The sequence below is a fragment of the Pristiophorus japonicus genome, chromosome 3 (genome assembly GCF_044704955.1).
Source record: "Pristiophorus japonicus isolate sPriJap1 chromosome 3, sPriJap1.hap1, whole genome shotgun sequence".
NCBI classification, from domain to species: Eukaryota; Metazoa; Chordata; class Chondrichthyes; family Pristiophoridae; genus Pristiophorus; species Pristiophorus japonicus.
In genome coordinates, this window is record NC_091979.1 from 266,743,175 (window position 1) to 266,770,353 (window position 27,179).

General features: G+C 42.4%; 1 protein-coding gene across 2 annotated transcripts in view; it reads left to right on the plus strand.

The window, feature by feature from the left end:
- sec23ip (SEC23 interacting protein) overlaps positions 1 to 19,292 on the plus strand; it is a 145,871-nt gene extending 126,579 nt beyond the window's left edge. For both annotated transcript variants that reach the window (XM_070876669.1, XM_070876670.1), the window contains exons 18-19: positions 10,857 to 10,975; positions 18,210 to 19,292. In XM_070876669.1, the coding sequence (XP_070732770.1) occupies positions 10,857 to 10,938 (82 nt within the window). In that variant the 3' untranslated portion in view covers positions 10,939 to 10,975; positions 18,210 to 19,292. The remainder of the gene's footprint in view (positions 1 to 10,856; positions 10,976 to 18,209) is intronic.
- The last annotated feature ends 7,887 nt before the right edge of the window (positions 19,293 to 27,179 follow it).

The following is a 27,179-nucleotide window of genomic DNA, read 5'->3' on the forward strand; positions in this document are numbered from 1 at the left end:
AGATGAGAAGGAGGATTTAATAATGGGAAATGTGGAAATGGCTGAGACCTTAAACAATTATTTTGCTTCGGTCTTCACAGTGGAAGACACCAAAACCATGCCAAAAATTGCTGGTCACGGGAATGTGGGAAGGGAGGACCTTGAGATGATCACTATCACTAGGGGGGTAGTGCTGGATAGGCTAATGGGACTCAAGGTAGACAAGTCCCCTGGTCCTGATGAAATGCATCCCAGGGTATTAAAAGAGATGGCGGAAGTTATAGCAGATGCATTCGTTATAATCTACCAAAATTCTCTGGACTCTGGGGAGGTACCAGCGGATTGGAAAGCAGCTAATGTAACGCCTCTGTTTAAAAAAGGGGGCAGACAAAAGGCAGGTAACTATAGGCCGGTTAGTTTAACATCTGTAGTGGGGAAAATGCTTGAAGCTATCATTAAGGAAGAAATAGCGGGACATCTAGATAGGAATAGTGCAATCAAGCAGACGCAACATGGATTCATGAAGGGGAAATCATGTTTAACTAATTTACTGCAATTCTTTGAGGATATAACGAGCATGGTGGATAGAGGTGTACCGATGGATGTGGTGTATTTAGATTTCCAAAAGGCATTCGATAAGGTGCCACATAAAAGGTTACTGCAGAAGATAAAGGTACGCAGAGTCAGAGGAAATGTATTAGCATGGATAGAGAATTGGCTGGCTAACAGAAAGCAGAGAGTCGGGATAAATGGGTCCTTTTCGGGTTGGAAATCGGTGGTTAGTGGTGCGCCACAGGGATCGGTGCTGGGACCACAACTGTTTACAATATACATAGATGACCTGAAAGAGGGGACAGAGTGTAGTGTAACAAAATTTGCAGATGACACAAAGATTAGTGGGAAAGCGGGTTGTGTAGAGGACACAGAGAGGCTGCAAAGAGATTTCGACAGGTTAAGCGAATGGGCTAATGTTTGGCAGATGGAATACAATGTCGGAAAATGTGAGGTCATCCACCTTGGGGGGGGAAAAAAACAGTAAAAGGGAATATTATTTGAATGGGGAGAAATTACAACATGCTGCGGTGCAAAGGGACCTGGGGGTCCTTGTGCATGAATCCCAAAAAGTTAGTTTGCAGGTACAGCAGGTAATCAGGAAGGCGAATGGAATGTTGGCCTTCATTGCGAGAGGGATGGAGTACAAAAGCAGGGAGGTCCTGCTGCAACTGTATAGGGTATTGGTGAGGCCGCACCTGGAGTACTGCGTGCAGTTTTGGTCACCTTACTTAAGGAAGGATATACCAGCTTTGGAGGGGGTACAGAGACGATTCACTAGGCTGATTCCGGAGATGAGAGGGTACCTTATGATGATAGATTGAGTAGACTGGGTCTTTACTCGTTGGAGTTCAGAAGGATGAGGGGTGATCTTATAGAAACATTTAAAATAATGAAAGGGATAGACAAGATAGAGGCAGAGAGGTTGTTTCCACTGGTCGGGGAGACTAGAACTAGGGGGCACAGCCTCAAAATACGGGGGAGCCAATTTAAAACCGAGTTGAGAAGGAATTTCTTCTCCCAGAGGGTTGTGAATCTGTGGAATTCTCTGCCCAAGGAAGCAGTTGAGGCTAGCTCATTGAATGTATTCAAATCACAGATAGATAGATTTTTAACCAATAAGGGAATTAAGGGTTACGGGGAGCGGGCGGGTAAGTGGAGCTGAGTCCACGGCCAGATCAGCCATGATCTTGTTGAATGGCGGAGCAGGCTCGAGGGGCTAGATGGCCTACTCCTGTTCCTAATTCTTATGTTCTTATGTTCTGAGGCAGAGAGCACCACCTCAGAGAGTTGTTTTGTTCCGTACCTTTAAGATGCAGGTAAGGCAGTGATGGTCAAAGCATTAATAAAAGACATCAATATTAAAATGTATTTTCAAGGGAATAGTAAAAAATGGTCTTGCTGGTATATTCTGAAATCAAAAAAAGTGAAAGTACATTTCCTTTATTGAATTATTATTCCTATTGTATAAGAATATTCAATAGGCTTTTCTTAGCAGAATTTACATTATGTTTCAGCAATGTATTTACTGATGATCGTGCTCTAGGGCAGACTTACGAGATGGTTTGTTGGTTAATTTCAAATGCATATACATAACTGACAAATTTCAACATTCAATTCATTTTAGTCTTTGTCACCGAGCAAAAAAAAAAACATTTCCAGTAATTATTAGTAACAACTGTATGGTGGATATTGATTCAGTAGTTAAAGCCCATCAGTTTACTCTGGAATAAGATTCTGGTTCTTCAGCAAAAGCAGCTTCGTCTTCAAAGCCAGTTTTTGCTAAGAACCAGAACACAGCTCTAATACATTCCAGCTGCCTTTAACCACAGGGTTGATTAAATAGTTACATGTATTTTTAATTTTTCACACAGCAGTTTAGCAAAAGATGCACAGATTATGGGGCTCAATTTTGGCCATGACTTGCTCGAATTTTTTTGGAGTAAGTTAGTTTTTCTGGCGTAAGTTTAAAAAAACTCCACTTTCCCCAATCAACTTGCTCCAGAGTAACTCCGTTAGATACGATTTTTTTTAGTTGAGTTTTTTTCATGAGGGGCGTTCCCAGCCACTTATGCCACTTTTGGCATTTATGCCACTTTGGCCAGCTAAAACTTACTCCAAATCGACTTAGGTCAGCGTATGTGGCCAGCTCTGAAAAACCTTGCGGGCAGCTAAGAAATCGGTACAGGTTAGTACATTTAAAGCACCAAGACTTACAAAGCACTAAACAAAACACACAAAGTAATAAGCAATCAATCAATAACAAATAAAAAGTCGAAGTCCTACCTTTATGCCAGAAACAAGTTTTTTGTAAAGTTCCAACCACTTGGGTTTTATTGCAAATAAACAATTTGGAATACAATATATCGCAGGGCTGCCATTCTCAAGGACAGTAGATGTTAGCTCAATACGGTTGGTTCTTTTTATTTTTTGCCTTCAACCTTCCCTGTTCCTTTCTTGTGCTTCTTAGCAAACCGCATGTTCCTCAGAAACTTGGGATCAACTCCTTTCGCCAGAAACAAGTTGCTCGCGGGCCGGTGCGGGAGACCATTCGGCCAAGGATAGGGGAGGCGAACATCGGGGCGACCCTTCTGCCAGGGATAGGGGCGACGTGCTTGCAGGACACGCTGGGAGGGCGAGGAGCATGTGCGCAGACTCGACTGCGCATACGGACAGCTGCCGGCAGTGCTTTCGACGCAGGGCTGTATCTCCGCCCCCCACTTCACCATGGACGCCGCGCCAGGACCGGGGACACTCGGCAGAGGGGCCGTTTTGAGCACACAAAGTCGGCGCATCTCGGCTGAGTGAGCCGAAAAAAGGGGTTGGGGAAAATCTAGCCCATAGTACTTAATTTTTCTGAGATTGGTTAAAAGTCCAAGGAATAAAGCGTAATAAGTAGCAACGAAATATGATGTAACCACTTGAGCTATTCATCCTCTGAAATGACTTTGATTGTCTAAAGTTCTTTCAAATTGATGTATCAGATATTATCACTGAAGTGTTAAATTGGAAATAAGCAGGAAATTATTTCAGTACTTTGGAGTCCTTATTTCATGATGCCTTCACATTTCAGAGCAGCCACTGGTGCTTATGCTCTTCAGTTTATATTTCATGGCCTGAGTTAAAAATGAATAACTGAGAACAATTTCATTAACATCATTTCCTGGGCTGAAGACATTGCAATAAATTATGTCTTACTGAAAATAATTACATTATGCGAGGAGGCAGTTACTTGTTTATTCCCCAAAAGATTAATCTCTATACTGCATGTTTCCACATTAACTGTGACTTACTGCATTAAAAAGATTAGGCAAGCATTAGCACCTGATTGTAGTACAGCTCCAAATGGCACATGTACTACAGGTACTAATGAAGAGAATGAGAGAATAGAAGTTATGGTGTTTTTGTTCCGTAATTGCTTCTTTAAGATATAAAATTGGATCGTTAGAGAGGCAGTCAAATTTTACTGTGTTAGGGGGAGGATGAAAAGTGCAATTTTTTTGATCCAGCCTAATCCCAATTTCCAGCTGTTGGTACGTAGCCTTGTAGGTTATGGCACTTCAAATGCATATCCAAGTATTTTTTAAACGCGATGAGGGTTTCTGCTATCTTTTATTATGAATGAATGAATGAAATGACCAACTTTACCATTAATGTTACGTTACATAATTGTTTTTTTACTAAATATATTTGGTGCTAAATGCTTTTTATAGTCATGGTACATCTTATTGAGCTTCGATGGAATAACTGTTGTTTGTATCCTCAAAGAAAACCGACCACCCAACATAACTATCCAAATATCCCATTCCAAAAACTTCAGAATTTTAGAAAGCTTTTGACAAGAATGAAATAATATTCAGAGATTACTTTGAATTGTACAATTTTATTAGGGTTTTGTGTCGGTAAACTGAGGTTACAGCATCTTTTTAGAATCTTGCTGTCTGCATTTTTATTCTTTTTTCCTAATTAGTTTTTTAAGTTTTGAACATTCTCCTTCAGGTTTGATTTTCTTTTCTACTCTAGCTGTTGTGTCTATTATCTTTTCCTCCTTTTGGGGAAATCATCATCATCATAGGCGGTCCCTCGAAACGAGGATGACTTGCTTCCACACCAAAGAAGGATGAGTTCACAGGTTTTTCAATGAAGGACCCAAACTACATCCTGAAGGGTGGAAGATGCCTGTGCGTGGATTTTTTTAATATGTGGTGGCCGTTGCACACCAGTCACCACACGGGCTTGACAGAGCTAGGTCTTGGTCCAGTGGCAAGGATTACCCAAGACGACTGGAGACCAGCCCTGCTGCATGGACCTAGTGCGCACACATATCACAGTGTGGGCTGACCAGTGCTGCCCCTGGCCCCGAACTCATGCCTCCCCTGGGCCCCGATCACGTCCCTCTACAGTCTCTCGCCGCTCCTTTGCCTTGACCTCGCCGCTGCTGCTATATCTGCCCACGCTCCAATCACCGACCTGGACCTTGATGACGTCATTCTTCGCTGCCGTCACCCTCCTGCACCAGCTCCCGTTGCCCCCTGGAGTGGTATGCCTCCACGCTGCTCCCCGAGGCCTCTCTCCTTTTATGGCCCCGACCTGCCGCTGCAGCTAAACAACACCGTTGGAGATTAGAGAAAATCTGAATTTGAACATGACTTTCAAAAGGTGCTGTAGCATATCTGTGTGTGTAGATCTTCCCAACATTATAGTCTATCATAGTGGAGCAGTTCTGGGTGAAAATAATTGATGGACTAAATCAGTCAGGAAAGCATCTTTATGTAGTGTGGGATGTGAAGTCACATCGGCATAGAGCAATATTTTAGCAAAATTGGGTGTCATCTTATTAATGAATACATTAACTATTTGATTTCATCTGCAATGGTAGTACTGTACCAACATTAAGGCGAAACCAGACAAACTTCAATTTATTCAGCCATTACTGCGTAGATAGATAGATGTTTCTTGCTTCTATGCATATCTTTGTTGAATACTTACATTCAGAATTAGGAGTTTGCAGATATTTGTGGTTACCAAATGCAGAGCTGTAGTTTGTGGGGGAAGAAGAATTGACTGATTCCATTGAGGCGAGGTTGTGCATGAATTTCTTGTTCCACTGCTGTTTTGTGCCATTTAAGCCCTGTTGCACAACGCATCTGTTTAATGACAGCATCTGGGTTAGGAGGAGAAATGAAATATAAAACTAGCTACCTATTTGAATTAGTAAGCAGAGTATTGTGTTAATAATCAAGCCTCATTAGATTACACTATTGAAGAATTGCTTGGTATAAACGACTGCCAGAAAGGTCCATGTAAAGTTACGTGCCGCAAAAAATTACTTTTGTGCCATTGAACTCCAAACCAGGTGGACCTGATGTGAATACTAATTTTCATAATAGGATGTTTTGTCTTAAGTGTGTTTACACATTTTTAGTCAAGTTATTAACTTTTGTAAAACAACAACAACTTGTAATTATATAGCACCTTTAACATAGTAAAGCGTCCCAAGGCACTTCACAGGAGTATTATGAGGGGAAAAAATTGACACCGAGCCACATGAGAAAGTAGAGCAGGTGACCAAAAGCTTGGTCAAAGAGGTAGGTTTTAAGAAGCATCTTAAAGGAGGAAAGAGAGGTAGGGAGGCGGAGAGGTTTAGGCAGGGAATTCCAGAGTTTAGGGCCTAGGCAACTGAAGGCATGCCCACCAATGGTTGAGCGATTATAATGATGGATGCTCAAGAGGGCAGAATTAGAGGAGCGCAGGTAACCCAGGGGGAGTTGTGGAGCTGAAGGAGATTACAGCGATAGGGAGGGGCGAGGCCATGGAGGGATTTGAAAACAAGGATGGGAATTTTGAAATCGAGGCGTTGCTTAACCAGGAGCCAATGTAGGTCAGCGAGCACTGGGGTGATGGGTGAGTGGGACTTGGTGCGAGTTAGGCAGCTGAGTTTTGGATCACCTCAAGTTTGCTTAGGGTAGAATGTGGGAGGCCATCCAGGAATGCGTTGGAATAGTCAGGTCTAGAGGTAACAGAGGCATCGATGAGGGTTTCAGCAGCAGATGAGCTAAGGCAAGGATGGCGACATGCGATGTTATGGAGGTAGAAATAGTTATGCTGCGGATATGTGGTCGAAAGCTCATTTCAGGGTCAAATATGACCCCAAGGTTACGAACAGTGTAGTTTCGCCTCAGACAGATGTTAGGGAGAGGGATGGAGTCAGTGGCTAGGGAACGGAGTTTGTGGCGGGGACCGAAAACAATGGTTTCGGTCTACCCAATGTTTAATTAGAGAAAATTTCTGCTCATCCTGAACTGGATGACAATTTAGAGACCGTGGAGGGGTCGAGAGAAGTGGTAGTGAGGTAGAGCTGTGTGCCATCAGTGTACACGTGGAAACTGATGCTGTATTTTCAGATGATGTCACCAAGGGGCAACATGTAAATGAGAAATAGGAGGGAGCCAAGGCTAGATCCTTGGGGGACACCAGAGGTAACGATGCGGGGGCGGGAAGAGAAGCCTTTGCAGACGATTTTCTGGCTACGATAAGAGAGATAAGAATGGAACCAGGCAAGTGCAGTCCCCCATCCAGCTCGACGACAGTAGAGAAGGCTGGAGTGGTCAACCATGTCAAAGGCTGCAGACACGTCAAGAAGGATGAGGAGGGATGGTTTGCCTTTGTCACAGTCACAAAAAGATGTCATTTGTGACTTTGATTAGAGCCGTTTCGGTACTGTGGCAGGGGTGGAAACCTGATTGGAGGTATTCAGACATGGAGTTGTGGGAAAGGTGGGCACGGATTTGGAGGTGACAACATATTCAAGGACTTTGGAGAAAAAATGGAGGTTGGAGATGGAGTGGTAGTTTGCAAGGACGGAGGAGTCATGGTTGTTTTTTTGAGGCGAGGGGTAATGAGGGCAAATTTGGGAGAGGGGACAGTACCTGAGGAGAGAGAACTGTTAACAATGTCCGCTAACATGGGAGCCAGAATAAGAAGTAGGGTGATCAGCAGTTTGGTGGGAATGGGGTTGAGGGAGAAGGGAGTGGGTCTCATGGACAAGCTGAGCTCAGAGAGGTCATGAGGAGAGACTGGAGAGAAACTGGAGAAAGATGTGAAGTCATGGCTAGGGCAGGGGGGATTCTTGGAGGAAGTTTGGCCTGGTGAGCAAGGGGAAGGAAGGGAAGTTGCAGAAGCAGCTGAACGGATGGTCTCAATCTTTGAGACAACGATGTCCATGAACTCCTCACATTTATTGTCGGAGGTGAGGGTAAAGACCAGGGAGAAGGGTTTAAGAAGATGGTTAGCAGTGGAGAATAGAAGCCGGGGTTTATCTTTGCATTCCAGAACTTTACCTTTCCATAGTTCGATTGAAAGCGTATAAGAAACGTTGTGAAACAAATTTTACCCTGCAGAATTATACTGGCTTTAAGCAAAACACAGTATGGTGTGGTATTGCCCATGGCCCTGCTGAAATCTGTGACCCGAGCCCATCTCCCTCTCTGGAAGGAAGAAAGAAATGCAAGATAGGTGGCAGTAGCTGAGGGGGCAGTAAATTAAAGTTACATATTTTTTTTAATGTGATAATGTGGCTGTAATGTACATTTCCTGTTTTACGTTTTTGAAACTTTCTGATTTTTCACAGTAGTTTATACTACTGCACACACCTGCACCAAATTATTAAATAATACCAAGTTTCAGGACCATATGATGTACTTAGTTGGCACACTGTATCTTTACTCGAGGAGCTTTGCTTTAATCCAGCCGAGACTGCTGACATGAACATTTGCGTGCTGCAGTTGGAAAGCCCCTCTGAGTTTGGGGCAGTCTGAACCCAGTTCCTCGTGGGAATTGCCCTACAGTACAAATTGATACTGAACTGTAAATTTCAGAAAGGCCGTAACGATTGCATTGTGTAAAATTGACTGGTCACAGTAGGGAGTGCTTTTTGCATCAAGACAAATTGTTGCGCTAGAGTACAGAGAGCTTTTCTATTCATGTTGCTTGCCGCTTTGTTTAGGTGCCTGAAGCAAAAATGTTTTGCGTACTCCGCCACTGACATCCTTCACCCTGATGCATACAAACATTTGCACATTTTTTCTTCTCTCCTCCCCTGTCCTTCGAGCAGTGAATCATGCTGAAGTCTGCTTCCATGGACATGTCAACCCCACAATATCTTACCCATGTGGTCATTCCTCACTTTGAGTATAGTTGATGAGTTTCAGCAACTATAGAGTTTGCTGTAACCAGCGGTTGGACAATGTGGGGAACCGGGGGCCGCAGGGAACTGGACTGATGGTGGGCGGCTGGGGCCAGGGCAGAGCGCTCGGCCGGCGGGGCGGGGAGGGTGCGATCCGGTGAATGGCGGAGCGATTACGAAAGTTCCACAGCTGGAAGGAGCAGGGATAGTGGACTGAGGAACAACAGCAGGTGAACCAGCACAAGATTGTGAGACCACCAACCAGAGAGCCCCTTCCGATTAAAAGTGCTTCAATAAATCGACTGGGGAGAAAGATTCACGGCCTCATTTTATATCTTCCTCTGAGGGCCTCAACTTCATCGGGCAGCGTAATGTTGGCGAGTGGTGATTGATTGCCCTGGGAACCAACAGGAAGACAGCTCAGAGGCCGGAGGGCCCAGGGAGCAGCGTGTTCTGCAACCAATCGCAATGCTTGAGGGCAGATCCTGAGTCGGCCAGTCAGGGGTATTACATTTGCAGTTGGTGAGGCGCGAGTCCGGGGTCGGAGGCCTATAAAAGGCCCAGCGGCAGCGAGAGGCGGCGGCAGTTGGTGAGGCGCGAGTCCGGGGTCGGAGGCCTATAAAAGGCGTACTTGTGTAGCTACAGGGAGAAGGCAAAAAAGAAGTAGAAAGAAACAGAAAGGTGATGTCACAGCCAAAGGGGTAAGTGATTGGCTGGTGATTGGTGAGTAGTTTTTCTTTCTTCTCTTCTATAACAGTGAGTAAACTTTAGCATTGCTGTTGCCTATCTAAGGGTTAAGTCATGGCAGGAGAGCTCGGTCAGGTGTTATGCTCCTCCTGTACCATGTGGGAACTCAGGGACGACTCCAGTGTCCCTGACGACTACGTGTGCGGGAAGTGTATCCGCCTCCAGCTCCTGACGGACCGCGTTGCGGAGTTGGAGCTGAGGGTGGATTCACTCTGGAGCATCCACGAAGCTGAGAATGACGTGAGTATCACGTGTAGCGAGTTGGTCTTACCACAGGTGAAGGGTCCACAGCCAGATAGGGAATGGAAGACCATCAGAAAGAGCAGTGCAAGGAAGGTAGTGCAGGGGTCCCCTGTGGTCATCTCCCTGCAAAACAGATACATTGCTTTGAGTACTGTTGAGGGGGATGACTCATCAGGGGAGGGCAGCAGCAGCCAAGTTCATGGCACCGTGGCTGGCTCTGTTGCACAGGAGGGCAGGAAAAAGAGTGGGAGAGTGATAGGGGATTCAATTGTGAGGGGAATAGATAGACGTTTCTGCGGCCGCAACCGAGACTCCAGGATGGTATGTTGCCTCCCTGGTGCAAGGGTCAAGCAAGCTATTAGACTGAGGCTGCCAGGTCACAACTGTCTTTATCCTATCCTTATATATGCACTATCCACTATTGGTTAGTGATCATAGAATGGCAATCCTGCGATCACATTCTTCTTCTGGGAATGCCAAGGGCACAACCAAAATCAGCGAATTCAGCAAAGAGTGGGGGAATTTTCATAGGATATCTGGGAGCTTTCTGATCTGCGTATAGATCAATGCTACATTTACCAACTGTGAACACCTGAAGGAGATTGACAGCTAAATTTCAAGTCACGAACTTTGTTTCCTTTGGTGCAACTACATTTTTTCCAGGGTAAGTAAATTAGCAGAAAACACAGCTACACTAGAAGTTGAGAAGATAATTTTGGAAAGTATACATTGCGCTGATGTATTTGATTTTTAGTTTGTTCAATAAAGGAAGGCGAACATGTCTCTTCCAATCTCCTTAACTCTACTAATGTTCAGAGATTGAACTTCTACACGTGACTGGATAAACCATGTTTTGCATTAGAGTCCGTGAATAACTAATTATTTTTCTCCCATTTGCAGTTGTTTTTGTGCCTAGTTAACAAGTGCCTAAATTGTTCTTGATATTCAAATGATCACCTTCAATGATGTTTATAAACATGAATAATATTACTCCATGATAAGAAAAATGAGGCCATATTACCATGGAAACACTACCACTGGCTTATGTTAAAATGCACTCTTCGCCCTTTTGTGAATTACTAAGCACATATTATTTATATTTGTCAAATACTCTTACTCGCTGCTAACATTATATCATTAATTTCTATAGGGAATCAGAAGACACTGCTTTGCTGTTTCTTAAAGAGATTTACAAATCGATGGGTATCAGCCCTGAACAGCCACAGCACTGATGGCATAGGCTATGCTGTATTTACCTCAGCAATATTGGTAAGCTTTGGTTCATTTTTCAATGCTCTCTACTATTTTCTTTTGATGGTCTAACTCGATATTTGAACTTGAGCCCAATAATTCCTGGGTGTTAATGACTTGGATTTTAATTCTGTATGTCATTTTGCCATATTAAAATGTGTTTATCCAGTAAAAGGTACAGCATTTTGTGAATTAAACCCATGTGAGATAGGTGATAGTTTGTTGCTATTCTAAATGGATATTTATATTCATAGGTGGATTGGCTGAGGCAGTCCTTGTCAAGTTTGTTTGGAGGCCTTTTCCACAAAAATTGGATTTGGCCTTTGTAATAAGAAGAGAATTGAGAAAGCAGAGCCCAAGAGATTCAGGGCCAATTTGATTTGGAGGTTGTCTGGAAAGATTATTTTCAAGTACACGAAATATGAATGTGCTTACATTGAACAAATTGGTTGGGCACTGAGACAAACACTTTGGTATCAGATAAATGAAAAAACCTCAAAGCTCAATAAAAAAAATATGGTTGTCTCCAGTTACAGTCACTCTCGGGAATGAAGAAACAGATCTCAAATTTGAAAAAGTTTTGGCAAGGGGGCACTGTGAGCCCTATCTCAAATGTCGATATACATGGTTATTAAGGTGCATTAACAGAAGTAACTTGAGTTCAGGAAAATGCATAACTCCTTATGAATGCAGAAGATGTCATCTTTGAGTGACGTGAGCAAGCTGTCTGAATCAGTTTTGTGGGGGACATATGGAGCATCTTTTGGGCCTATTAATGTGATTTGTTGGACAAATTTTACATTGAAAAGCTGAAGATCAAAGCAGGCCGAAAAAGTGGGTGTCTGTAAACATGTAGATAAGAGCACATTTAGTAAGATCCAAATATATTAAAACATTGGAAAATGTTAGAAGACAATTGATGGGAGCTCCCTCAGAAGTTAATTATCTGCTTAATTGTGTCTAATTTAAAAAAAAACAGTTCTGCAGTAAACTGTTGACCATGACTATCAAATGTATCGTCCAGATCTTTGCTGGAATAACTAAACTGGACATTAAAACATCATTGATAAGACAGAAGGGAGTGTAAATATCTGGCTATCACGGTATGTCTGAACTGGAGACAAAACTGATTTATCGTGGCAACCCCAGGTTGTAATGAAAATATTGTTACTTTGCAGTACATCATAATGGGGGAGTGGAAAGAAATCAAATTAACTGGTGGTGATTTTCGTACATTTGGAAAAAGCCTGCAACGCATTGGGTCACAAATTGATCAAGTCATTAGAAAGGATGGGATCTTAAATGATTTTACAGCCTTGGTCCATAACTTGTATTCTGATACAATAATAGTTATTGAGATAGGAACATCTTAAATTAACAAATTAAATTAAGAAGGATGTTCAACAGGGAGACCCTCCTTTCTCTTGTTAACGTCATTCTTGATTCCCTATTGTGTAACTTGAAAAAGACTGTTTCGGGCTTTTTGATTAACTAAATTGGAACCAAAAGTCAAGGTTACTGCCCTCGTTTTACTGAAGTGTGTGGCGCACATTCAGATATGAGCAACATCTTAAAGATATCCACAGATTTAATTTCATACATATGAATAAGGCAAGTTCTTCCCGAATAAAGGGGCATTATAATATAACTCTGGCATATGCAGAGCATTATTTGGAGGCTAGAATTGATCCATGCATAGAATTGAAGGCAGAATTGCAATGAGAAATTGGAAGCTTGGATCCATAATTTAGAAAGGGCATCTCTAAAGGTATTGCAGAAGGTAGAATGATTCAAAACTTTTATTGCCCCAATACTATTTATATATAATTCTTATTAAAGTTTCTCCGCTATACGAAGTTACACAGGAATATCAAAAATGGCTATTATCTACCACATGACATGGCAGACAGTATTATATTCATGAAATGGAAACGGCGGTTTATGTCTGCCTCAGCTAGAGGCTTAAATTCTCATTGCAATTGTTCAAAATTTATGGCTTTAGAGTGGGTGATGGATGTTATTATCGAAGAGTTATTCAGGGTTGGAATGAGATCAACACACTGGGAGAATGGCGACTGATTGTCGTTTCCACTGATCAAACTAATTGTGGGAAGCAATACAAGGGACATAACTCAAGAAAACCAGACAGATATGTATCCACATTTGAGGAAGTTTGAACAGTATAAATGGACTGTTTTGTCAAGACTCTGGCCAGTCATGCTTTCTTGAAAATATAATTTTGAATAATTGGTCAGCTTTAATGCTAGTTTAAAACCATCTCAATTTAATAATGCATTACTTCAGTGCTAATCTATGGCCCACCAGTACAACAACCAGGAAAACTTTAAAATGTAAGATGGTATTGGAAACAATATCATAAATCTCAGATTGTCGCTTATTTGTAAAGGATGCCAGACTAAAATGTCCCAACTGATTGATAAGGCTACTGGTTATGGCTGGAAGATGTTGTTTGACCGAGGATACAAGCAATAGTTTGTTGTGAAAACTTGATGTGGTGCTTTATAATGAGGAAAGGGTGGTGATGGCTGGGGTAAGTGTTCGTTATGAAGATAGGAATCCACTCCCGGAGAAGACTTCTAAGGAAAAAGAGATAAAACTTCAACATTTAGCAGATAATTTCAGCTCGGACTGGTGATACTGAAATAAACTTGGTTTTGTTTCAGGGTCTGGAGGCAATTATTTTTTGATGCCAGTTTATTAATACTTTAAAAAATTACTTTGTGTGGTACGCTTCCAGATTGAAACTGCTTTTAACACTGGAAATATTCCTAATGTTCACTAATAATTAATTTGTGTTGCATTCCTGATCTAACATTTTATCATAAGAACATAAGAAATAGGAACAGGAGTAGGCCATACGGCCCCTCGAGCCTGCTCTGCCATTCAATAAGATCATGGCTGATCTGATCATGGAATCAGCTCCCCTTAGCCCCTTATCGTTTAAGAAACTCTCTCTTTCTGTCTTAAGTTTATTCAATGTCACAGCTTCCACAGCTCTGAGGCAGCGAATTCCACAGATTTACAACCCTCCGAGAAGAAATTTCTCCTCATCTCAGTTTTAAGTGGGCGACCCCTTATTCTAAGATCATGCCCTCTAGTTTTAATCTCCCCCATTAGTGGAAACATCTTCTCTGCATCCACCTTGTCAAGACCCCTCATAATCTTATGTTTCGATAAGATCACCTCTCATTCTTCTGAATTCCAGCGAGCAGAGGCCAAACTTACTCAACCTTTCCTCATAAGTCAACCCCCTCATTCCCGGAATCAACCTAGTGAACCTTCTCTGAACTGCCTCCAAAGTAAGTATAGCCTTTTGTAAATATGGAAACCAAAACTGCACGCAGTATTCCAGGTGTGGCCTCACCAATACCCTGTATAACTGTAGCAAGACTTCCCTGCTTTTATACTCCATCCCCTTTGCAATAAAGGCCAAGATACCATTGGCCTTCCTGATCACTTGCTGTACCTGCATACTATCCTTTTGTGTTTCATGCACAAGTACCCCCAGGTCCTGCTGTACTGCATAGACCATAGGCATGCCGCAGGGAATCTCCAATTTTGGAGTAGTTGTGGAAATATTTATTATTAATCACGAGGATATAACATACATTAACTTGTGGCGTAAATCCACCAGTGTGGTGAGCCGTGCAGATCAGGAAGGCCCCAGGTTCAATTCCTAGTCTCTGCTGAATCAGGTGAACTCGGCCACAATGGCAGTTGGACAGTAGAGTTGGCCTCAGTGCGCAAAGCATTGGGAGGATAAAATTAGCCACGCTTTCCACTCCAAATTAATATCCAATGATAATCTAAAGCCGATTTAGCGAGACGGTTGCACAGATAAAAGGGAGCACTCGATTCACTAGTAAACCTGCATGTATTGGTGCAAGTTTGACCATTTTGAAAGTAAAGCTTGCTGAGGATTTCCAGTGAATTTAGTGGACATCATACTCTGGCTTAATGCCTTTCAAATCACCTCCATGGGTGGGTGGGGGGGTAGGCGGGGGGGAAGGTCTGTGTGCACTATTTACAAGTACCAAACAAGGGGAATAGTCCTCCCCTTCCCTCCCCCACCTTAAATGAGCCAGTAGTAAAGAAATTCAGGGTAATTGTGATCCTTGAATCCACTGCAGTATACCTACCATCCTCTGTTAGCCTACAGGTGCTTTTTCAGTGGCGCTTGTTTAGATTGGATTGCCGACACCCTTATCCCAATGACAATCATAGACCCACTCTTTCCACCTACTGCGATCTAAACTAAACCCATGCCAATGTTATAACTCCCCATTTGGACACAGTTCATTAATTACCTCGCTGGATAGTGTTGCACAAACGGCAATTTCGCTAGTCGTGTGACTAGTAGTTGCCTGCGACGGTTCTTGAGTTAAATATTAAATTACACACTAGACAATGGCGGTACCGTTAATGTTCGTTTAATACAGAAGTACAAGACTCGCCACTTATAGGCCCCAAGTTTCCACACGCTACAAAACGGGCGCCCCTCCGAGCTGGGCGCCCGTTTTTCGCGCCGATTCTGTAAGTGGGAGGGGGCGGGTACCATTTAAATTAGTTTTTTCCTGCCGGCAACCCTGCGCGTGCGCGTTGGAGCGTTCGCGCACGTGCAGTGTGAAGGAAACATCGGCACTCGGCCATTTTTGTAGTTCTTTGCAGCTGTTTAATTTTTGAACATTTTTTAATAAAAGCACATTGCCATCAGCACTGAGGCTTCCTGCAGCAGTGAGAAGGTGCAGGAAGCCTCAAAGTTAAAGCAGCTGTTTCCCGACGGCCTCCCCCCCCCCCCCCTCTGCCGTTGGGAATGGCTGCTCAACTTGTGAGGCTTCCTGCAGCCTTCTCACTGTCTCCTTCCCCCCCCCCCCCCGCCCGCCGTCGGGAACGGCTTCCTCCCCCCCTGCTGCGTTCGGTCGGTCGGGCCCGCACTCCCTCCCTCCCCCCCCCCCCCCCCCCACCCGCCCGCCGTCGGGAACGGCTTCCTCCTCCCCCCCCCCTGCCGTCGGGAACGAACGGCTGCCTCGTTTTGTGAGGCTTCCTGCAGCATTCTCCCTGGCTGAAGCACTTTCACACAGGTGGGAAGATGGTTTATTTAATCTTTTCTTTGCTTATAAATTTTTATTCAGGTTGGATTTATTTGTATAATATTTGTATAAGTATAAATAAGGATTTATTATAGAATTTAATGACTTCCCTTTCCCCCCCCCCCCACCTCATTCTGGATGCCTAATTTGTAACCTGCGCCTGATTTTTTAATGTGTAGCCAAGGTTTTTTCAGTACTACAAAAATCTTCACTTGCTCCATTCTAAGTTAGTTTGGAGTACGTTTTCAATGTGGAAACTTTGAAATCAGGCGTCAGTGGCCGGACACGCCCCCTTTTGAAGAAAAAATTCTGTTCTAAAGTGAAACTGTTCTAACTGACTAGAACTGCAGAAAAAAAATGTGGAGAATTGCGATTTCTAAGATAGTCCGTTCTCCACCAGTTGCTCCTAAAAATCAGGCGCAAATCATGTGGAAACTTGGGGTATGGCGAGAAAGCAGGAAGGGGGTACTGAAGTTTCATGTTCAGCCATGAACTCATTGAATGGCGGTGCAGGCTAGAAGGGCTGAATGGCCTGCTCCTGCACCTAGTTTCTATGTTTCTAAACCTTATCTCGATCGATTAAGTCTTTTCATCCTTTCCCACCCCCCTGCTATTTCCCACAGCTGTTCTGTTACGGTAACTCCCTCCTGTCCGTTGGCCTTCATTCTGCTATTCCTACACCTGACCTTTTGTTCATTCATTAGCAATTGCCGGAACTCTGTTAATTGGCATTCAGTATTTGCACACTATCTTTTACCCAGAGCGACTCCTTTGAATTTGGCTTTATTATCCTGCAGTTTTACAACCTTACCTCCTTCCCTTCCCTTATCTCCTTCACCCTGAGGTCAGTGCCTGCTTGTTTTTTGTGCAAGAGAGTTTATTGGTTTTAGACCCCAGGTCTGAAATAACTTCTTAATTCTTTCTGATATTTCCACAATAGCCTCAACTGTAGTAAGCTAGCTGAGAAAGAATTGTTCGTAATTCTGCTTTGCGTTTGGAGAGCTGATGGAGCAGCTACATCAAATCGTTCTTGCTTTAAATCAGTGCAGACAGTTGATACTTTTGCATTGTGATGTGTGTGTGCTTTTGTCACAAGGATCATTCGTTTAATTTAAGAACTATTAAAAAGATTCCCTGCATGCTCAGCCAGTCATAGTGTTTTGCTTAAATTTCCATTTTTACCTGCCCTTTTGCGAAACTCCAGCACTGCCCTTACTCTGCTTTGCGGTTTTGAACTAAAACCACAGAACAGCATATTTATATCATGGTCTTGCACCTGCAATTTGGATATGAGGGTTTAACTTGGGCAGTGCAATCTCCTCTTGGATCAGTCAAACCACTGTGCTGCAACACTGAAGCTGGTGTATGTGAATGCACCCGTAAACAACACTTTGTATTCCCCAATATGACATTGGCCATGCAGACTCTCCCTTGTGAGCCTGTTCCTGTTTGCCCAAACCTCCTCATCGGAAAGCATGATAGGAGGAAATGGCAATATTGCTGTCTGCCTGCTAAATTCATCCTTGTAGACAACTTGTGCACAGGTTCGTTAAATGATGGGGAATTGCATCCCTCAGTTTAAGGATTTAATTGGTACTTTCATTATATACGCACAGAATTATTAGATGTCTTCAGAAACATTATTGTAACTTAGAAATCATCCTCCATTGTGTAGCTACAAAGGATTCTTGCAGTGCAACTTTGATCATTTCAACATTGTTGGCTGCAGATATCTGGGCTGTTTAAAATAATGTTGATGACCATTTACAATTTAAAACTCATTTAGGTCTGATCAGAATTATCGACTTCAGGATTCTTGTATCCTTCATATCTGGAGCTGATATTGATTTCAGTGTAAGAGCGGCATTGCCCATGTGTTTACTGTTTCTTTGTGATGTTTTATAACAGACTGACTGTGATTTGTTACAAAAAATAACAATCTGTAATAACATAAATCGTGTAATTGTAAAACTATCTATTAACAATTGCACTAGATGAGCACACTGCTGTATAAAGTAGGAATTCTTTTAATCTGCACAGCTGGCAGCTTCTGCTCCATTCCTCCGTAGTGTAATACATCAACTCGAGCACTTTTTGTGTTGCAAGATGAATGTTTTTAACTGCTGTTTTTTTTTTGGCAGGTCATCTGATACACCATCAGCTCTGCTGAACACAATGTGATTTTAGACCTTCGACTGAGATCAGTAGTTTCTTTTATCTTCCTATTGGGACAACAGTATTTATGCAGTCTGCAATTATTCTACAATACAAACAACTGACTCTACAGAAACATTTCTTACTTTGGAAAAATATAACTTCACTTGATTGTCACCAGTTCAGAAGTGTCTGGTGTTGTTAGTGAGGCAGTGCAACCGATCCTTTGGGAAAGCTTCTATTCTGATTTATTTACTAACTACACTATTCATTAGCCTCCTGAAATCATTTGTACATTGTTTTCAGAATACTTTCTTGCCTGGTGGAGCTGATGAAATGCGCATTATTCTGTCCTCTTGTCCCTGTTAACTCATTCCATCCACTGTAGAAGTTAATTCACTTAATCTGCAGTGGCTTGCTTCAGACAAGTGAATGATTAGGGTTTACAAAGGTGCATCTTGAAGTAGGCCACCCATGCTCCTGCCAAATGTAATGCATTTTTTTAAATATATTTCATTTGTTAACTAGCAAAATATTTTAGTTTATATTAATTGTTTTCTGGCTTATATACATAGTAAATATTATAATGTCCAAATTGATTGCACACTGAATTCGAGACATGACTTGTATGTACTGCACTCCTTAACTGCAAGAATAAAATCTCTCACCATGAAATTAATTTACTTCTTGTTAAACTATAATGTACGTTGGGTTACCATGCCCTCCCAAGTTCCCTTTTTTCTGATGCACCCCAATATCGTGGCCAATAAGGATTTTTTGGAATACATTATACTATACGTCACTGCATAATTGCAGCCATGCATCAGACTGAAATGTACAGTTTTGTCCCTACCACAGAAATTTTCAGGTTGCAGTGGAATTCAGCTCGATTTCCATCTTCCATAAAATCCAAATGAAAGCTCCTTCAAACCGTGCTGCTGATGTTGCCATATGTGATTTTTGTTTTGCTTCAGTAATGTTCTATCAGACCAGTGACAAAATGGGGGTTTACCAATGATACCAAATGCATCCGGTTATAATGAAATAAAGAACATATATTGTGATCAAAATCACTGTGAAAATCACTGATGGAATTTTGTTATTTATTAGACCTGAGCATACAGAATGTGCTGCTGCTTGTTATTATATGGTTATGGTAGCCAGGAATTGTTTTCCTTTATAATATGGGTAATATAGCTAATCAACTGCAAAATCAAATAAATACCAGGCTCATTAAGGAACCTTTCAGTCACCCCTTTCTTCACTTCTTCCCTGACGTGCCGCAACTTGGCCGTCCTACGTTCCCTCTCTTCTCTGTCTGTTGGTCATTCTCTGCTCGTGTAATGAAGCCCTTATAAAGTACTGTGTCCAGCTGACCTCACAATTTTAAATGTTTTTTTGCCAAACGTTGGAGAATTGTAAGTAAACTTTTCTTCAGACAATCAAGCATGGTGCTGCTTGTGTGTTCTGTTAGATAGAACTTCACTTTGTCCATTCATTTCAAGTTGGTACATTTTCCAAAAGATCCTGGGAAACAAAATATGGTTCTATACAAGGATGCAAGCCCCTTATGTTGGCACCACACGTCTATATTTTCCTGCATATTTCACTTCTCTCTCCTGGGCCGAAACCCCAGAGGCAGGTATTTGGACATTTAATGATTGGGTTTTGTGAATGTACATATGATTATATTGCATTTGTCACAAGTTCGGAGTTAAACATGATATACAATTGGTGTAATTGTCCAGGTTCTTTTTACTTTCTTTGTCAATAGTGCATCTTTTTTTAAGAAAAAAGGAGGAAGTAAGTAAAGCAGTAAACTTGTATTCAGGATATTGGACCCTGAGGTGTCTCCACTTAACTTATGCTGCTTTGTCACCTGCGGTTAAAAGAAGTGATGGTGTCAAATAATGGGGAAATAAGAACTGCATGATTTCTACTGCAACATTCTTTCAAGATATCCTTGTGATGCCCCTGGTGTATTTATATAAAACAATTGAAGAATGAAGACTGCCTCACCTAAAAGCTAGCAATCTGCTTAAATAATGAGATTATCAGATAACGGGAAGAGCATTTCCAGTTTTGGTCAAATTGGGAATAAATTCCATTTTCTTATCTCAGATTAGCATTGCGTAAATTTAAATGTACACCATCTGCAGTCATTATAGAAACAAATTATTTTCTCAGTATTTACTGTCGAACTTATTATAATTCCTAATTCAATGCTAAGAATGCAGTTACATTCTTCAACCTGGAAGAATAAATGACAGCTATCACCATATTGTGGAGCTCAGATAATCTTTTGACTGGTGTCATAATGATAGAACAGCTCTTGATCTAGTGTTTGACATATCCAGACTTGGGCACACTCCAGTGTGGATTTCTTTTACATGTTTGGTATTCAGGTCATGCATTTTGCTTATTGAGTTATTAGGATTGCTAGCTCTCGAGCTAGAGGGAGTTCAACCATTGTACTGTTTTACACATTAAGGCTGTAATCAGTTCTTTACTGGGAACTTGGGAGAAAAAAATTGGGCTAAAAAATTAGGACTGCTCTTAGTCTCACCAGTTGTATTTTTTTATTGTTTTTGCTGTGTTGCTATATTTTCAGCCTAAATGAATATTTACTGCAGATGAGCTATTCTTCTGATTTCTAGAGTAGCTATTGGAATGTAAAATCCCACCATCGCTGCTTATGTCTTTGGGTTTATAGTCTTCATTCTAATCCAGCACTGAAGAATCTAAACAATAACCCTCCCTCCGCACATGTCCTCCCAGCACCACCCCCAAAAAAAAAATTTGTATTTGGTGGTAATCTTCAGCCTACTGTAACTTAATTACTTAACACAACTGGTCAACTTCTTGTTAGATTCATGTGTTTGTATTCAAATTCTTTTTAAAAACCGCCGTCAACCCCATTCTTCACTCGTTTCATATTTGTCTCTGCCATCTTTTCTCTCACAAAGGCTTTATTGTTAAATGCCAATTGGGCAGGTTAATTCAATTAATTTTTTAAATCAGAAATTTAATGCCATTCACTCAGTGTTTCAGATCTGGAATTTGGTCAGCCTTTCCGCCAGGTTTTTCGGCGGTATTCCTATTTTATGGTGGAAAACCGTCCGGTGCGAGTTTGATCAAAATGTTCACCAGCAGTTTTGAAATACCGCTGGGGAGCGGACCGCTGGCGTGCAACACCGGAAAAAACGCTTACATCCGAGTTTGGTAGTAGGCAGTGTTCCGTAGTTGCTGGAAAAAACACCGCCCAGAAAAAAACTGTTGGAATAGCCCTTCGATTGGTGGTAGGTATGAAACCCTACAAAAAAAGGTAAGTGAAAGGTTTTTTTTTACATTCTTTTGCAGTGATTCTCTGGAAAAGGGTCCTGTGAATGTGTTCCGATTTTTTTTTGAAAAATATTTTTTGTGTTTTTCCCCCTTCCCTAGGCTCAACTCGCAGCCTCGGACTAGATTTTGACTAAATACTGCCCAATTTGACCAGGATCGCGTTTTCCGCCGAGAATTTACGTGGAACACAGATTTTTCCCGCCAGGCAGATTTTTTTCCTTTTTTTGATTGGTTATTTAAGGTTGGCAGAAAATTAATCATAACGGTTTTTTGGGCGGTGTGGAGGTTTTTGACCAAATTCCAGCCCTTAATTTGTTTTCTTGATTTACCTGATTACTTTAAGTAGCTTCATGGATGCAGTGTTCTTGACAACATTATGTAAAGTACAACATAACTAATGAAGTAGAAATAGATTTACACGCCATGTATTGCAGATGAGGAGACCTTGTATGCACATTCTAATGCCACCCCCATAAAAAAAATAATGAAGAAAGAATGGTCAACTTTGGAGAAGTCCTGTGCCTCGGGATTGAAGTATAAATGAACATGGGGATGCTGGTGTGTGCCCATTTTCACCTATATTAAAATTAAAAGTGCAAATACCTTTACTTTATGGCTACCAAATCTTCATGTACTACCCACTTCAGCCATTGCTTAAACAACAACACTGAAACTGCAGTAACTTCTGTTAACCAGCCTCTGATGTAATTTATTGCAATTGTAAAATAAATATGGATTCGCTGATGTCTCCTTTGTGCTTAGAACATTGCTTCTGATTGACTTGCAGAAATGTTATTAGGAATACACTTGAAATTATTTTGATCATGTAAATTGTGTTGCAGTTCGTTGGGGTATAATGTACTCTTGGATTAATTGGTCAGCCTCAACTTTGTTTGCCAGGATACATGGATAAGAAGAAAAAAATGCAAATACCCTGTACTTCAAATTTTTAATACAAATCGGAAATGGTGGGAATGCACATCAGGCCAATCGGCATCTGAAGAGAAAGAAATGGTCGGGGATCTTGCCTAAGTTTCTAAGCTTTTCCATTGGGGGGCTGATCGACTTGCCATGCAGTTCCAGCATTTTGAGTTTGTTTAGATAAAAATTGCCAATTGGAGCGGAGTAGCTTCATCCACAATTTCTGAGGGAGATTCGGAGAATGCTCTCACAAATCACAAGCAATTGAAGGATGGCATTGAAGGAGGCTGGAAGGAAGCCAGCTTCCCACTTCCCTGGCTGAGAATGTCGTATTGAATGCAAGGGCAACTTACTGAACACAAGCATAAGACTTTCTTTTCAGAATACTTCCTGTAGACTGGAAGGAGGTTAATGTAGTACCCATCTTGGTGACAAGGTGACAAGACAGACCCAGGTAACTAAACTATAGGCCCATTAGTTTGACATTGATAATGGGGAAAATGCTTGAGGGGGAATCATTAGGGATGCGATATATGAATGCTTGGATAGAGAGGGACATTTTAGGAACACCCAACATGGCTTCATAAAAAGATCATGAGCCTGAGTTTGGTCAACCCTAAGTTCTGCCCATGTACCGTCGAAAGGACCGCTAAGATCCTGACGGTACTTTGGGTGGAAGTTTGGGGGAAACCACCCGGTGGAAAAAATGGGCTTTACACGCGGATTCTGGGCGGCAGCGGGCGGTAGGTCGGATTCTGGGTGGCAAATGCGATCCTCGGCAAAGTAACACCGAGGATAGAGTCGGGCCCGGGGAGGGGGGAGAACTGGAAAAAAACAATGTTTTCAACAAATGGAAAAATAATTTTTCCAAATCCTTCAGAACACCCTATCCACCAAAATCGCTGCAAAATAAATGAAGAAAACCAGTGCACTAACCTTTTCTTGCAGGTCTTCATACTTACCGTTCAGGTACGACCTGCCTACCCCTCCTGGAGCAGAGGACCGCCCGGACCAATCTGGGGAGAGTGGGTGGGAGGACTTTTGTCAGCGTTGCACTCCAGCGGACGCTCCCCAGCGGGGGGTCTCCGCTGGCATGAGGAGGACCTCACCAAACACGCTCGGAGGGGAGAGTGACCAGAAACCAGGGAGACCGCCGAGTGCAGCCGCTGGTAAGTCCACCAAATTCGAGCCCCATGTCTTACAAACCTAATTGTATTTTTTTTTTTGAAGTAATTACAAAGTTGGTGGATGAGGGAAGCCCAGTAGACATTGTCTGCTTAGACTTCCAAAAAGCTTTTGATAAGGTACCGCACAAGAAGCTTCTCTATAAAATCGAAACCTCTGGTATTAGTGGTATATTGAGCTGAACTGGCTGATAGGACATAGGCAAAAAGTAGTTACAGATGGATTTGGATCTGTTTGGAGACCGGTCACCAGTGGTGTCCCTTTTTCCTATTTTTATTCATGATCTGGATGTAGGTGTTGGGGGCGCGATCTGCAAATTTGCAGATGATACTAAGATCTGAGTGTTAGGACTGTAGACAAGGCTCAATGGCTTCAAACAGATCAACGTGTTGGGAGATTGGGTTTGTGGCTGACAAATGATGTATAACTTGAGTAAATGCAGTGTTATGCATGTGGGCAGTGCAAATGCTCAACATTCATACATCCTTCATGGAAAAGCATTAAATATGGTGGAGTTAGGAAGAGATTTGGGCATTCTGATGCATATATCTTTAAAGGTATATGAGCAATGCCGTGAAGCAAGAGCTAGACCAAATAGGCTGTTGGAGTGTATTCATAGGACAATTGATTATAATAAAAATCATACTATTTTGTCCTTGTACAAGACCTTGGTCTGGCCTCACTTGGAATACGGTGTCCAGTTTTGGTCTCACATGGTGGGTGATATTGAGGCTTTGGAAAGGGTGCAGAGGAGGACCACTAGACTAATTCACGGTATAAAAAAATCTGCGTTATCAAGATAGGCTAAAAGAGTTGGGACTCCATACTTTAGAGAAGCGTAGACTGAGCGGTGATTTGATAATATATTGAAAGAAATAGATTGTATCCCAGTTGACCACTTGTTCCAATTAAATATGTTTTGGGAGGACATGGGGTCATAAATTTAAGTTGTGTAAGGCCAGATCTAGGTTAGATGTCAGATGATTCTTTTCCTCGAGAACCGTGGACCTCTGGAACAGGCTGTCCCGTGCGGGGGATGCCGATTCGCTGAATTCCTTCAAGCGAGAGCTGAACCTGTTTCTAGTTGGGGAGGACATCACCTCTTACAGAAAGTAGGTATTGTAGGGAATTCAGAGCCAGAGTGATTTATTAAACTAGTTTCGATCACCTAGATGGGTCAGAGGAATTTCTCATTTGTTTTTAAACTTTTTTTTTGCCTCACCCAGGAGATCACATGGTTTTGGGTGGGGTGGAGAGTATATCTTGTGATACCCAATGTATCGCAATTGCGTGGGACAGGCTCGATGAACCAGAGGGTCTTTACCTCTCCGTCATTGTTTTTAAAATAATCCAGGTAAATATTCATCAATGCAACTGTAAAATTAAAATTTTTTATTCATATTCCAGAAAATTGCTGACTTGGCAACATGCTTGCATTGCTCTATACCTTTTGCTCTAACTATGCAAATAGGCAATTTTTACTTTTACTTTCGATATATTTATATGAAATGAAAGGTTGAGCACTGCTGTCTGAGTTACTGTTCAACTTTGATAAGTAAACTCATTTTTATAGTATTGTTTGAACATATATACTATTACAATATACAATTAGTACAAAAATTATTATTTAACCATTTAACCTTTTATAAACAGTAATAGAACTATTTAAAACCTGAGTCTATAGTGTTGCACTGGCTACAACAACTTGAATTTATATAATATCCTTAACATACAAAAAAAAATCCCAATATGCTTCAGAGGAAGGAAGGACTGCCCAACCTTTCTGGGAGAATTGGAAAGGGTGATAATGAATGCTTGGTTGAAGAGATGGCTTTTCAGAAGGGTTTTAAAGGCAGAAAAAGAGGTTAAGGGTGCTCCGAGATGAAGTCCCAAAGGCTAGAGCTGATGTGGAAAGAGGAGGATACACGAAAAGCCTGATTGAGAACCAACCAAAACACAAGGCTGGAAGTGATGGTAGAGATATCGTAGTGTGAAGTTGTGAAGGGATTTTGTAGATGAGAGGATTTGAAATTCAACTAATTGATCTCCATGATGCTGGCTGGAGGGCACTGGATAATTAGACAATGGTGCACAGATGCAAGATTTTTATTAAGGTAATAGATGTTTGGGGGATGGAGAGCCAGTACAGATCAGTGAAGGCTGAGATGTTGGAAGTGCCGGAGAGGATATAGGCAGCAGCTTGAATGAGCTGGAGTTTATGGAGGGGTTGGTAAGGAAGGTTACAAAGAATATACGGCACAGAAACAGGCCATTCAGCCCAACTAGTCCATGCTGGTGTTTGTACTCCACTCGACTCTCCTCCCATTCCATCTACCTCAGCTCAGATTTTCAGCATATCTTTCAGATGGCTTAAGGCCAAGGTCCAACAAAAAACCCACGAACTAAAGAATAGATGGTGGGAGAAGAATGCACAGGAGATTCAGAAGCTGGTCGACGGCCATGATGTGCGAGGATTCTTCACCGCAGTCAAGTCCATTTACGGCCCAAGTACCCAAGGCCCCACCCCACTGCTGGCAAAGAACAGGGAGACATCAAGAACACCGAGGCAGTCAGGACCCGCTGGAAGGAGTACTTCGAAGACCTCCTTAACCGAGATTCTGCCTTTGACATGAGTGTCCTCGACTCCATCCCGCAGCATGCTACCCGCCACCATCTCCCCAAAACCCCAGCCCTGCACGAGGTAGAAAAGGCCATCCGTCAGCTCAAGAACAACAAGGCATCGGAGGCAGATGGAATCCCCGCTGAGGCACTAAAGTATGGCGGAGAGGCACTATTGGCATGAATGCATGACCTCATCTCTCTCTGGAAGGAGGAGAGCATGCCGGGAGATCTCAGAGATGCAGTAATCGTGACCATCTTTTAAAAAAAAGGGGACAAGTCCGACTGCAGCAACTACAAAGAAATCTCCGTTGTCAGCCACTGGGAAAATCATCGCTAGAATCCTTCTCAACCGTCTTCTCCCTGTGGCTGAGGAGCTCCTCCCGGAGTCACAATGCGGATTCTGTCCACTACAGGGTACCACGGACATGATCTTTGCGGCACGACAATTGCAAGAGAAATGCAGGGAATAGCACCAACCCTTGTACATGGCCTCCTTTGACCTCACAAAGGAATTTGACACTGTTAACCGCGAGGGACTATGGAGTGTCGTCCTCCATTTTGGCTGCCCCCCCAAAAGTTTGTCGCCATCCTCCGCCTGCTCCACGACGACATGCAAGCCGTGATCCTGACCAATGGATCCATCACAGAGCCAATCAATATCCGAAATGGGGTCAAGCAGGCCTGCGTCATTGCGCCAACCCTTTTCTCGATCTTCCTCGCTGCAATGCTCCATCTCACACCCAACTAGCTCTCTGCTGGAATGGAACTAAACTATAGAACTAGAGGGAACCTGTTCAACCTTCGTCGCCTCCAGGCCAGATCCAAGACTGTCCCATCCTCTGTCATCAAACTACAGTACGCGGATGACGCTTGCGTCTGCGCACATT